At 46.2% G+C, this 14393-nt stretch overlaps 3 protein-coding genes across 3 annotated transcripts; 1 reads left to right on the top strand and 2 right to left on the bottom strand.

Annotated features, from left to right (window-relative positions):
- Positions 1 to 375: 375 nt before the first annotated feature.
- Positions 376 to 1410, bottom strand: rhno1 (RAD9-HUS1-RAD1 interacting nuclear orphan 1; the record flags this gene model as incomplete). The annotated part of the gene is made up of 2 exons (XM_084447729.1): positions 376 to 647; positions 1212 to 1410. 2 exons carry the CDS (start codon positions 1408 to 1410, stop codon positions 376 to 378), a joined length of 471 nt encoding a protein of 156 aa, XP_084303855.1.
- A 659-nt stretch (positions 1411 to 2069) lies between these two features.
- On the top strand, positions 2070 to 6450 carry foxm1 (forkhead box M1; the record flags this gene model as incomplete). The annotated part of the gene is made up of 9 exons (XM_084447797.1): positions 2070 to 2198; positions 2931 to 3431; positions 3585 to 3733; positions 4115 to 4312; positions 4494 to 4622; positions 4813 to 4872; positions 5181 to 5229; positions 5359 to 5561; positions 5653 to 6450. The coding sequence occupies exons 2-9, from the start codon at positions 2975 to 2977 to the stop codon at positions 6448 to 6450; spliced, it is 2043 nt and encodes a 680-aa protein (XP_084303923.1). The 5' UTR covers positions 2070 to 2198; positions 2931 to 2974.
- Positions 6451 to 8786: 2336 nt separating this feature from the next.
- Positions 8787 to 13874, bottom strand: LOC311316794 (cystine/glutamate transporter; the record flags this gene model as incomplete). The annotated part of the gene is made up of 12 exons (XM_084447728.1): positions 8787 to 8870; positions 9005 to 9182; positions 9398 to 9547; positions 9647 to 9743; positions 9834 to 9937; positions 10042 to 10165; positions 10249 to 10293; positions 10393 to 10492; positions 10612 to 10737; positions 10870 to 10985; positions 11136 to 11262; positions 13646 to 13874. The coding sequence occupies 12 exons, from the start codon at positions 13872 to 13874 to the stop codon at positions 8806 to 8808; spliced, it is 1461 nt and encodes a 486-aa protein (XP_084303854.1). The 3' UTR covers positions 8787 to 8805.
- Positions 13875 to 14393: the final 519 nt, after the last annotated feature.

Here is a 14393-nt window from a genome sequence, read left to right as displayed (position 1 = left end):
TATTCCCAATCCTCACGCAAATGCATTTAATTTTATTTCAAGAACCGTCAATGACAAGTCCTTCCATAAAAGTTCTGATCTATAATGCACACACACTGACAAAACAAAGGTGACAGACACACTTTGTACAAACCTGAATGTACGCATAGACATACATCTCTATGAATGGGTGGGATAAGAGCAGGCAACAGGGTTTTTGTAGTTAGTTATGCTGTATTCTGCAGGTAGGCAGAATGGCTGCACTTGTCGTGAGCCATTTATTTCAAAGGCAGTTATTCATGATGCATTGTATCAATGGTGATTGCAGAACATGACAAGATGATACATCAACATTGACAGTTTGATAAAAGTAATGACAGAGCTAAATGGTCAACTTTAGATAATGATTTGGGCTTCTGAGCTGGAAAGCTGACCTCGATCCCTCAGCAGCTTCATAAGTCCTTTCCTCCTTCTCCATGTGACCTTTAACCCATAGTCCCTCTCTGGGGTGTCCACCACCAAAGTGTCAGGGGTCTGTCTGTGCGGAGTTGACGGCTGGGAAGCAGGTAAGAGGAGGCACAGAGAGGAAGTAGAGGAGGGGGTAGGGTCTGGAGTCTCTACATCAGGTAGGGTGAAGGCGCTGGGCATGTCAGGGGTGCGGCGGTTTGCTGAGCCAGGTGTCACAGTGGAGCATCCTCGGATCTTGTTGTGCCTAACAGCGGTATGGAAGGCGGGAGTTCTGCAGTGCTCAAAACTACTCCTAGAGGTGGCTGCACCTTCAGGTGTCACCTCAGACAAGCTTGACAACCTTGTCCCTTCATCTGTCCTTTTCCTGAGAGAGGGTCGCCTTTTGGGCATCTCATTGTCTGGTACCGCCCTTTGGACTGGGTGCGACGTCTGAACCCCTCTGCCAGCAACGGTATCTGCAGCCCTCTTTGCATGTGCATTCTTTTGTTGGTTTGACTGGGCTACAGTCTTATTTTCAAAGGATAAGGAAGGGTACTTGCAAACTCGAGTTTTCCTGGAAAGTTGACTGCTCCTGTCGGAAATGCTTGTCGTTTGGAACCTCCTCCCTTGCCTTACTGGGGCTGCGCGGAGCTGGACTTGATCAAACTGTGGACTCACCTGAAATTAGATGAAAAAGTGGGCGGTTATTTGTTACCTTACATGCATTACCATATTATCATATTTGAGATGTAAGCTCCTAGATTTTTTCCACATGATTTTCAAACAGTGGGGGGAAAATACCCAAGAAGTGGAGGCTGTATTGTTGGTCTGTCCGCGCTCCTCTGTCACAAATGATTTGGGATAGAGGGCTCCTCGTACTTGGGGCACATTGTGGTGTCTGGCTCCATCAAGTGGTGGCTCCAAAAACAACAGGGGCTGCTTCTGTGTGTCCAGCAATGATTTCTTTCGCGATTTTCTGGGCATCCGATATCATAACATTCGATCTGTTGAAATGAAGAGGTAAAGTTGTTTAACTACAATCAAATAGCTACTTGGTGGTGCATACTACTAGCTAGCCACCATTGCAGTAAGACACATTCTAATTCATTACAAAGACCTTAGTGGTCAGAGAGCAACATGTCTTTGTCGTGTCTTTGCACTGTCCTATGTTGTATGCAACAGCGTTTGCGTATATGTAACAAAACGTGTAGGCCAACAAAACAGATCTTGAATCTTGAAAACACGAACTACAAAATGGAGAGAGCAATTCGCTGGGTTAGCAAGAGGAGGCTACTTTACACTTAAGAAAAATGAACTTACATACTGTGCAAACACCGTAACTGTTACCCTAAAGAAAATGAAGTGTGCCAAGTTGTTGTCCTCGACCTAGGTAATCATATTTCCCTGTTGTGAATGGTAAATCGTTGATTGTTTTCAAATAAGTCCGCCATAGTGATACAAGTATTCCGAGATCCCTCTGGTGGGCGGGTTGTTCAATTCTGAATAATTCTATTGGCGCAAATTGAAAAGCCCCACCCCCTCAGGCAACACTAGTTGGACATGACACGAACACGTGACCGGAATAACTCTTACTGCGCCAAAATTCAAAATCCAGCAGCCCAGCAGAAGAGAAACGATTGTGATATGCCTTATACTTTCTCTGCTTTCTTAATCGTGTTAGCACTAGTGTTTACTGAGGCGCACGCCGCAGCTAACCTGCAGCCGAAGCTCACTGCCTATGTTGTCAGAACTTCCATCATCGTAATATGAAGGTTGGATTCAAAATTTGTTACGGTTACTTAATGTCACATTTAGCTAAGCTAGCTAGCCATGTTAGCAATCCGGCTAACCCAGCTAGCTAGTTTCACTAACCAAGAAGAGCACAAGTTAGCTTGTCTACATTACAGCTAGGCTATTAGAATGCTTCCTGTGTATTTGAAGACAAGTTCCGCACAATTTACCAACGGCAATGTGTTCTAGAAGACTGCGTCAGAACGAAGCTGAAATTTGAAAGATATTATTTTCCTGCTAACGTTAGCTAAATTAACAATTCAGCTTATATAAATCGGCAACAAGCAAACTAGCTAGCTAATGAATGGTTCGTTTATAAGTGTAGCAAGCTAGCCAACGTTAGTTTCTCACGGTCTCTAAGCTTCATGCTTAACGTTAAGTTAAACACAGTTTCAATGAGAGTATGTATGTAGCTAGCTAACTCTGTCGTTGGTTTTAAGTTACCTGGTTACGTTAGCTAACGTTAGCTAGCTAGGATAAACGTTAGTACACGTTCATTTTGGTCATCAAAAGAACATTGGAACGATTTTGCATCAACTACGGTTACATTAACGTTTCTTCTTGCAGCCCATTATTTCAGGTAGCATGCTTGGGAATAATTAGGGAGGTTTTTATTCATAAATACCTCGCTAAGTGTAAATATTGTCTTGGCTGCCACTGGAGAAATTTTGTTAGAAGACTAACCTTACCGACATGTCATTTCTATAAAATAGACAGCAACTGATCACAGAGGGTCCGTCTCTGAGATTTCAAGATAATGAGACAGAGTCCAAGGAGGCCCCTGATCCTCAAGAGGAGGAAGTTGCCTTTCCAGCATAATGATCCCCCGCACGATGAGCCTGATGGACTGAAAAGCAGCAAACCATCCCACGCCTCAGGTGCCCAGTGCTCTCCTGATGGCGTCCGTATCATGGACCATCCTACCATGCCTGACACCCAGGTGGTTGTCATCCCCAAAACCGCACACCTCCAGAGTGTCATCGGAGCGCTCACTGCAAAGGGAAAGGAAAGTGGCCAACATGGACCAAACAAGTTCATCCTACTGAGTGGCAGTGGCAGTCTACAGAATGGGCCAGAGTCATTTTGTCAACCTAGCTTTGCGGGAGGTGTCTGCTCTGGTAGGAGTAATATGGGTCTCCCTGACACACAGACACAGGAAACCACAGCAATTGACCCTCTCCTGGATACTAAGACTCTGACTACAATTAAACCATGTACGTAAGATTTGGTTTTCATGTTGTTCACCTCATTATTCTGCTATGCATAACCATTGTTTTTGTGTGAGTCAACTCACTGACAAAATAGCCATCTGGGGCTTGACATTTCACAGTGTTGATTAATGTTGATTAACCTTTACTGTTTTTCAGTAAATCGGGATCTCGATTGCAGTCCACTCGATGACAGCCTGACTAACATCCAATGGCTGGGCAGGATGAGCACGGACGGCCTCAGCCCCGATGCTGCTAAGAAAACGTCCAATAAAGAGAACCTTGACGCAAGCGCTCAGCCTCTCCAGGTTTGTCCCTGCTCTGCTCTTGACATACCCTAGTTGTGACTGTCACACCGTGCATGTGTCGTCACTGGTTCTCAAAACAGGTTCACCGGTGGTCTGCTGTTGTCATACACATTTCAGTGTGTCCTGTCAACATTGTGTTTTTTATCTTGACTTGTCCCACAAGTATGGCACTCAAGTGTGATGGGCTACTGCAAAAGAGTGCTGAAAGCAAGTCCGGACCCTATAACTTGCATAGATGTGTAAAAAAAAAAAAAAGTGAACTATACTTCTCCCCATCACTCTCTTATTAGTCTTGGATAAATACCAATATTCACTTCACATGTATTACAATTTAGTTGATGTAGTTTTCTCTCCTGCTTGTTTGTTTGTGTTCTCCCACAGCTGCAGAGTGGGCAAGTGGAGGCAGAGGGCGTTGTCATGAAGGACCCTCTGTCAGAGAGACCCCCCTACTCCTACATGGCCATGATTCAGTTTGCCATCAACAGTAAGAGGAATCAGAGGATGACCCTGAAAGAGATCTACACCTGGATCGAGGACCACTTCCCCTACTTCAGACATGTAGCCAAGCCAGGCTGGAAGGTAAACAAAGGGGATATCATATTGTTAATCAATATCATTTTGATGAAATAGATTGGCCGAAGTAGGTGTGGTTGTATTTTTCATATATTCACATAGCATTTACACCCAAAAACAAGTCACACATGACACATTGGTGTTAGAGGAGTGTCATTCATATAGACTTCCTGTTCTGTTCTACCAGAATTCCATCCGCCACAACCTCTCCCTCCATGACATGTTCATCCGTGAGACGACCCCAGACGGCAAGATTTCCTACTGGACCATCCGGCCAGAGGCCAACAGATGTCTGACTCTGGACCAAGTCTACAAGGTGGACATGGTTTCAGAGAACATTTCTTACATTTGGCACAATCGCTACTCGACAAAGCCTTCCACGGAGCACAGTATCGGAAAAAGGCACATATGTCTGGATTGGAATCTGTGAAATATATATAATTCAGATTCTTTCTTCATGATAACTTTACTCTCTTCCTCATCCTTCTCATCTCCCCACCCCACAGCCTGGTGGCGACCCTTCCTCATCCCCCTCCTCTCAGACCCTGCAGGTCTGTGACCAACAAGTAAGACTGTTTTAGCTTTCTTTCCCCCCTCTGTAACAGCCTTCAGAGCACACAGAGCCAGGAAGGACAGGGCATGGCAGTCAGAGACAATATTCAGCCCCCCCATCCAGCCTTTTATAGCTCAAGTAGCCATTTTGTTTCAGGAGCAGATGGTGTGAAGTGCAGCCAGACACATCACCAGACTTGACCGAGTACCCTGTGCCCTTACAAACGTCTAACTCATGCTCATGTGTATGAAAGGAGAAAAGGAGCACGTTCGGAGAAAATACTCAATAAGATATTAACATCGAAACCATTTGTCTTTGCAGCAACAGAAGAGAATCGGTCCTCAGATCAAGAAACCAGCGGGTGCCCCTGGTGAGTGAGACTTGAGTGACCATGAGCTGGGGGTGTGTGTGTGGGGGGGGTGCAGCTGGAAGATTGCAACATTGTAGAAATGTAGAAATTCAGAGTGACCTTGTTCTCACCCCGTTTCCTTCGTCTCAGAGAGAAAGATGAAGCCCCTTCTTCCTCGTACCGACTCCTACCTGGTGCCCATCCAGCTGCCCATCACCCCCTCCCTCTACCTGTCATCCTCCGCCCAGCTCTCCCTGCCCGCCCTCCTGCAGAAAAGCAGGTCCACAGGAGGGGGGAAGAGAGTCCGTATTGCTCCCAAGGTACATGGAAATACTTTGTGTGTGTGTGTGTGTGTGTGTGTGTGTGTGTGTGTGTGTGTGTGTGTGTGTGTGTGTGTGTGTGCATACACTGTTTTGACACCGCGCGAATGCTCCATTTTTGCAGGTCGCGGACCCCGGCGCCGCCATCGCGCCGGTGAAGGAGGAGCAGGTCCGCGTGTCCCTGAGTGCAGAGACGCCCGGGAACGCCCTGCCCAACGCCAGGCGAGAGGTCAGCAGCTCGCGCCGCAAACAGCGCCTGGTCCTCCCTTCCAACGAGGAGCCTGTGCTCCTCTTCTCTGACAGCACCTTCTTCGACTCGGGCCTGGCCTCCGACGCCTCGGCCTTCCAGGACACCCGTGACGCCGAGCTGGACCAGCGGCCCGATCCAGACAGTCCCTGCCGGGAATACTCCTTCAAAACCCCCATCAAGAGCAGCCACCCGGCCTCCTCCACGCCCAGCAAGCCCCCTTCGGCGGTGGCGCCAGAGCCCTGGAGGGTGACCCCTCTGGGGAAGGAGAGTCAGGGCGTGCTGGACTTCAGCCCCATCCGTACCCCCGGCGGCTCCAACCTCACCCCGCAGCGCCACGACTACACGCCCTTCAGTTTCAGCAGCACGCCGTTCAAGGACCTGCCCCTCTTCAGTTCCCCCCGCGAGCTGCTGACGTCAGGCCGCTCGTGCCCCAGGACGCCGGCGCCCGCCGACTCCCCCCAACGGCCCCCGGGGGGCTGCTCCAGGGAGCTGCAGGTGGGGGGGGCGGCGGCGGCCCAGGCCAACCGCTCCCTGACCGAGGGCCTGGTCCTGGACACCATGAACGACAGCCTGACCAAGATCCTGGTGGACATTAGCTTCTCTGGCCTGGAGGATGACGACCTGGGCATGGGGAACATCAGCTGGTCCCAGCTCATCCCCGAATTCAAGTAGCCGGCCCTGGTCCTTCTCAAGGTCGTTGTGGGATAAGGACTGTTAGTCCAAGTCATTACCCAAGCTGCTCACATATCCCCTTCCTTCCTTCCTTCCTTCCCGTCTTTGACCGTGGGTTTTTCTGTGTAGACTTTGATTTCCTCTTTGTCTTCATTGTTGTCTCATTAACTATCACCTACATTTCTGTTGCTGTTCTATCTACAAATTTCTCCTAACACAATAGTTTGATTATATTTCACTGGTGTCTACCATAGTTGTGAAGGAACCTTTAGAAAAATAGAGATGCGTATGTGAATATTTTGTCTTATGTTTGATTTGCACATTTGTAGCTGAATATGTAAATGAATAAAATTGAATATCCGATCACCCAGTAAGACACTACCATGCTGGAATTAAAGATCCGTATGCCTCTCCTCACTCACCTGACGCGCCAGATGGTTTGTTCCACACAACCACCTGGGACCTCAGTTGGAAACTGTTTGGAGAAAGGCAGGCACTTAAGTGCTAGCTTCAACCAATCACATCAATGAACCATATCACTTTTCACCTAAACAACGGCCGTAGCTGCCTCATAGGACACTGACTGTCTAGATAATTTTCTGATCTAGCACAAACGGGTTTCTATGGCCAGACTGATCTGCGGAGAGAAACGGAATGTGAGCTCACAAGATCAGGATCTCCTCACGGAAGTTTCCATTTGAATGGATGACTTGGAAGTGACTGCATATACAGATGGTACAGTATGGGAAAGTAATACAGTTACTAACCCAGAAACACCTGGAAACATGTTCATCAACCCATTATAGAGTACAGCTTCTTACAAGCTATTCGTTGCCAATATACACAGAAAATAAGTCCCATCAGTTGTTCAAACAAATCACAAATGGAAAACAAACTGAACAGTTACATTTCTACTCTTGTAAGAGGATACTGCACCTTATCAATTCTGATATAAATAATGTAACACCTGGTTGACATTCTGATCAATAATGCATACATGATGCTTGCATGTATAAATAAGACGACTTGGGACAAAGTTGTTCAGTATCAGACTGGGATTGTTGGCTATAAATAATGTGGAAACGTATCATAATTTGACAGTTGTGTTATCTTGTACTGTAGCAAATATTAATGTTGGACTGGCATTTCAAGTTGTCTACCTTTCAGAGGAAGTGCCTTTTTCTTATTTGGGTATGTGCTGATACAGCCTGTTGGTGGGTCTTTGTTAATGTTTGTAGGTCTTCAAAAGTCTTGCACACTTGAGTCAAATCTTAGTGACAGGTGCGTAGGTGGGGTAGAGATTTCCTTTCAGGAATCAGGAGCATGATATGCCTGAAGAAGGTCCTTAACCGAAACGTTGCAGCAATAAATTATACTGAGCAAGTAAATACAGTGTGCGGGTGTTCCTGGTTCCTCAATGTTTTTGTTTTAAAATGTAATTTAGTATGGGGATTTCTCAACCTCCATTAGTTTTACTGTAGTTATCAGACCTTAATACAATTACACACGCCTGGCCACATTGCAATACAGTACGTTTAACACACCGATGTATGCCAATAAATCAGCAGTTGCATCTGATATCACGTGACTTTTATTCATCTTTTGCATCTGAGCAACTTGAATAAAGGGATACAAAAATATATACAAATGGTTTGTCTCGTTATTTAATTTTCCTTTAAAAATCCCATGATTTGTGGGGGAACCTCAGAGGACATCCAGGATCCACAGCTCAGGTCCAGGTAATGAAAGAGACATTCATGTATTACATGGGACCATACATTCATGTACTCTACCACTTTACATATCTATGTTATATACAGACAAAATGTGATATTTAGAACCAACCATTTACAAATAGTTTGGGGTGATATACTGTAATACATTCAGCCAAGCGGTTGGTGAAGAGGTGACCTGATAGCTGCTGTGTCTAGCTACAGCAGCTAACTGATTACTGATTTTAAGAAACTATTATACACAGTTGTGCTTGGCTGTTAAGGAATGTGAATATGAAATTGTCTAACGCCAGCTGTGTCCAACCCCAGTTGTGCTTGATTTAACTTTCTAAATGCGTTTGGGTCAGTGACAATAGGGTACCGATAATTGCCATCTACTACAGCATATGTTGTGACAAAAATACATATACTGTAGAGGTGGTGTATTATGAGCAGAATAACCTGCAAATGACAAAAACCTAAATGTTTAAACTTGCTTCTATTGCATCATGAAAATGGGCAAAAAGTGGCAGGGGACAACCTGATTAAAGTGAAGCCACACGCCATGGTTACAGTATCTCCTGATGATCGTGGAGCACAGAAGCAGCAGGCGTCAGAACAGACGGAGGAACCCACAGGGTCTTCAGTACGTCTGGACCTCCTGCTGAGCCACCTCCAACAGGATCTGGAGCTGCACACTGCAATAGTCTAGAATGCAGACATTACTGTCAGTCAGGGACTCTCAACAAGCCTTATGATCACAATCAAGCACCTCTCTCGTCGTATGGTGGTATCACAGCAGCCAGATACAGTAGATATAGTGGTGGTGTCTGGTGACTCACTGAAGGTGCGTCTCCATGTGGGGGGCAGGCGTGAGCGGTGGATGGTCAGGTAATAGACAGGAACCCCTGACAGGGTGAGAGCACAGCTGCCTCCCGTGTTCCAGGGGTCTGAGTACAGGGACAATCCCACGATGAAGAAGCACACCACTGTGAAGGTCACCGCAATGGCCAGGGGTACCTGCAGAGAGACACTATATTTAGAGATCTATCTCTCTCTCTCTCTCTCTCTCTCTATATATATATATATATATATATATATATATTGTATGTAATATAGATAATAATGTATTATTTTGAGCATTGAATCAGTAAAATTGGACCACTATTCAAGAGGAAACTTCAAAGGACCAAAGTGGAGAGAAAGAGACATTAGCTGCAGTGAGTCACAGCCACCTTGAAGGGTCTGGGATGGAGAGGGAAGCGGTAGCGATGGATGAGCATCCCCATGGTTGCCAAGGCGATGAAGAACCAACGGGAGAAAGAGGCGAAGTTGATGAGCTGGAAGATCTCTCCCCTGACCACCATCACGATGACCAACGGATACTGTGTAGACAGAGGCGCAGGGAGAACACAAACGATCTCAACCCTTCAACTAATTGCATTTTACTGTACGGTCGTATCAACAGAAGGAAAGTGCTGTACCAAAAGCAGCACTGCAGGCAGGGGCGTCCGTCTACGGATGTGGATCATGGAGAACAGCGCTGGCCAGTGGCCCTCTCTGGCGCCCACAAACAGCATCCTTCAAACAGACAGACAGACAGACAGAAATATAACTCCAGGTATTGAATAAAACAAGCTGTTAGCTTCTGAAAAGAGAGGGCACCACTACCTGGGTGATCCGAAGAAGCCCCCGTTGAGTGCCCCTAGACAGGACACAGCCACAAGCACAGGAATGACAGAGGAGAAGCCCCGAAGGGCACGGTTGGCAAACGTCTGCAGGGATCAAGATCAGGAAGAATAATGGTTAGGATCTTGAGGTCGCAGGCTGTCACGTTTTGTGTCCTTTTCTTAGGTCTGACCATCACCACAGTACTGACCATAGCCACAGCGTCGGACACCAGCAGCTCCTCTGCGGTCATCATCGTGTAGTAGGCCACGTTCACCAGCACGTAGCCCACAGTCACCGTCACCATGGAGCAGATGATTGCCAATGGAATGTTCCTGGCACGAACGTATATGATCAAAACAATCGTTAGTTAGTATTCTACCGTAATATGAGAAGTCGAAATTCAGTTGTGAAATACCTATTTGGGTTGATGACCTCCTCCGTGACAAAATTCAAATAGAACCTGCAAAGAGAGAGAGAGAGAGAGAGAGAGAGAAATCGTACACTAAGTCTATGGCTCATAATGGACAGCAATGTTGCATAATGCGCAGGTTCTGCTTACCAGCCTCCATAGGCATACAGGCCAGAATAGAACGCCAGCGGCAGCTTATCTAATGTTAATGCGTCAACCTCAAAGCCGTTCTCAAAGTTCTCCGTCTGTCCTGGGAAGGGGTAGGAGAGCGATACACATCTGGTTACTTTACAGCTAAGAAAACATTAAATCTGTTAACCGGACTACCTGAAACATTTCTTGAACTTCCAAGAATATACACAAATTTACCTCTAGCTAATGCCATGACCCCAGGAACTATGATGAGCACCAGTGCAAACATCTTGGTGATGGTCAAGGTGATCTGGGTACGAGTTGCCAGCGTCACACTCCAGCAGTTGACCGCCACTACGAATGCTGTGGAGACGCACAGACTTTTACTGCACATCCTCATCAAAGCAACACACGGAAGACATGGCACGATCCAAAGCGCGAGACACTACACTAAATGTTTTTCCATGTAGGGGAAGATTGAAATGAGACACTCACTCACGCCAAGGATGCTGACTAGCTTGATCAACACCTCAGGCGCGGCACAGGGGGCGAAGAACGGCTCCACCACGTAGCGTCCGAAGGCCAGGGACACATAGGACGCCACCGCCGGCCTGCAACAACAGGTGCCAGCGTCAGTCTCCAGCTGATGGTACGGACAGAAGACAGTGTCTGTGAATCTGTGGCACACTGTGCGTCTTTCAGAGAACCGACAATAGACCTCAGGAAAACCATATAAAGAGGCACAGGTGCTGGTGACCGACCGGATGAATAAGAACTCAGCCCAGAGTCGTAGGAAGGCGATTAAGGGCCCCAAGGTCTCCAGCAGATAGGTGTAGTGGCCTCCTGACTTGGTAAAACTGGTCCCCAGCTCAGCATAGCAAAGGGCCCCTGAGACAAAGAATGGACAAGAATGTGATCTCTAGACAAAAAATATATTTATAGTTACTATAGTATTTAAAGCAAATTTATGAATTCAATACATTAGTTCTACAGTATATTCCAGATGTATGCATGCCATTGCAATATACAGTTCACTCCATAAATATTTGGACACATTTTCACCATTTTGGCTCTGTACATCACCACAATGGATTTGAAATGAAACAATCAAGATGTGCTTTATGTGCAGACATTCAGCTTTAATTTGAGGGTATTCACATCCAAATCAGGTGAATGGTGTAGGAATGAAAAACAATTGTCTAACCCCCCCCCCCCCCCCCCCCCCCCCCCCCTCCTTATTAAGGAACCAAAAGTACTGGACAATTGGCCGCTCAGCGACAATGGCCAAGTGTGTGTTATTCTCTCATTATTTAATTTACAAGAAGCAGATACAATGTCTAGAGTTCATTTCAAGTGTGGTACTTGCATTTGGAATCTGTTGCTGTCAACTCTCAATATGAAATCCAAAGAGCTGTCAATATCAGAGGCAAGCCATCATTAGGCTGAAAAATCAAAACAAACCCACCAGAGATATAGCAAAAACATTAAATGTGGCCAAATCACTCAAATCATTTTTTTAAAGAAAGAACGCACTGGTGAGCTCAGCAACACCAAAAGACCAGGAAGACCATGGAAAACAACTGTGGTGGATGACAGAAGAATTATTTCCCTGGTGAAGAATGACTCTTTTACAACAGTCGGCCAGATCAAGAACACTCCCCAGGAGGAAGATCAAGAACACTCCCCAGGAGGAAGAACACTCCCCAGGAGGAAGAACACTCCCCAGGAGGAAGCGTATCTGTGTCAAAGTCAACAATCAAGAGAAGACTTCACCAGAGTAAATACAGAAGGTTCACCACAAGATGTAAATGATTAGTGAGCCTCAAAAACAAGAAGACCAGATTAGAGTTTGACAAAACACATTTAAAAAAAAAAAGCCTGTACAGTTCTGAAACAACATCCTATGGAAAATTGAGACAAAGATCCACTGGTACCAGAATGATGGGAAGAGAAGAGTATGGGGAAGGGAAGAAATTGCTCATGATCCAAAGCACCACCTCATCAGTGAAGCGTGATGGTGGTAGCGTTATGGTGTGAGCCTGTATGGCTGCCAATGGAACTGGTTCTTTTGTGTTTATTGATGATGTGAATGCTGACAAAAGCAGCAGGATGAATTCTGAAGTGTTTAGGACAATATTATCTGCTCATATTCAGCCAAATGCTTCAAAACTCATTGGACCGCGCTTCACAGTGCAGATGGACAATGACCTGAAACATACTGTGAAAGCAACCAAAGAGTTTTTCAAAGCAAAGAAATGGAATGTTCTGCAATGGCCAAGTCAGTCACCTGACCTGAATCCAATTGAGCATGCATTTCACTTGCTGAAGACAAAACTGAAGGGAAACTGCCCAAAACACAAGCAGGAACTGAAGACACTTGCAGTAGAGGCCTGCAGGAGCATCACCAGGGATGGAACCCAGCGTCTGGTGATGTCTATGGGTTCTAGACTTCAGGCTGTCATTGACTACAAAGGATTTGCAGGATTTGTCCAATTATGTTTGGTCCCTTAAAAAGGGGGTTACCACATATACAATTTGTTGTAATTCCTACACCGTTCACAGCAGGCGGCTGTGGCTCAGTGGTAGAGCGGGTCGTCCAATGATCGTAGGGTTGGTCGTTCGAATTCCACCTCCTCCTGTCCACATGTCGAAGTGTCCTTGGGCAAAACACTGAACCCATTGCTCCCAATGAGCAGGCTAGCACCTTGCATGGCAGCTGCCGCCATTGGTGTGTGAATGTGTGTGTGAATGGTTGAATGAGAGGCGATTGTAAAGCGCTTTGCATAAAAGTGCTATATAAGTGCAGTCCATTTACCTGATTTGGATGTAAATACCCTCAAAACGTAAAGTCTGCACTTAAAACATGCATACTGAATGTTTCATTTCAAATCCTTTGTGGTGATGTACAGAGCCAAAATGATGAAAATGGTGTCCGAAATATTTATGGACCTAACTGTAATTGGTTATAGCCTGGGAAGCAACATATGCTATAATGCACTTCCAACAAGCGGTCAACTGCAGGCTGTCAACCAAGGATTAAATGTTTCAGAGGATTGTTGTGACCCCAGTCTGAACACATGACTTGGGTAAGTGTATGCTGTTCAGTTATGGGCCAAACAAAGACCTCGCTTCCATTCAACAATTGAAGTCAGAGCAGTGCATTCACTGCATTACAGTGAAAACATAAACTTTCTCTTTGACTGACCTAGCTTGTTTCTTCTTCTATCATACAGTGAAATAATGAAAGTTGATGGAAGTTGTTTTTTCTTACCAAATGTGGAGAGAACTCCACACAGCCCCCACACCAGCAGTGATAGCCCCACACTGCCGCTGTTCATGAGCACACCTTTGGGCGCGATGAAGATGCCGCTGCCAATCACCGTGCCGATGATGAAGGAGATAGCGGGAAGAAGGCCAATGGTTCTCCTCAGGTGTACCACATCCTCCTCTTTCTTCTCCTTCACCCCATCCCCCTTTCCGCTCGCCTTAGTTCCATCCATGCCTCAGATGTGCTGACACGCACGCACGCACACACACACACACACGCACACACACACACACACACACATCTTTGGAGCGCAAGCGGACACCAACGGCATCCAGTGATTCAGCGAACCAACCACTATCGGAAGTGTAAATGAAATACAAAATACTTTTCAACAGCCAACATCAATGCTTTCGCACTCCTTATTCCTACTGAAAGTCAAGCAATGTTACCTTCTTATACCCACTTATTGATTGTCCCTTTTATCCAATAAATCCTGGTGAGACCAATTGCACGGAGCAGCAGGGCGTGCAGTGTAGGCTTCGCTCCCTTGTGCGCAGCCCACTCTCCTGAACTAACCCGCTTGTCCCCCGCCCCCCAATCCCGAACCCCCATTGGCTCTTGCAAAGCAACACAGTAACCACGGTTACTCTCTCCCATCTTGCACAAGAGTGGAACAAAGCCAGCAGTCTTCCCAGCTTCAACAATAAATTCATTAAGGCAGTTTAGGCTCAAAGTCATGCTGCACTGTACT

This window comes from Borostomias antarcticus, assembly GCF_949987555.1.
Source record: "Borostomias antarcticus genome assembly, chromosome: 13".
Taxonomy (NCBI): domain Eukaryota; kingdom Metazoa; phylum Chordata; class Actinopteri; order Stomiiformes; family Stomiidae; genus Borostomias; species Borostomias antarcticus.
This window is presented reverse-complemented; position numbering and strand designations above follow the sequence as displayed.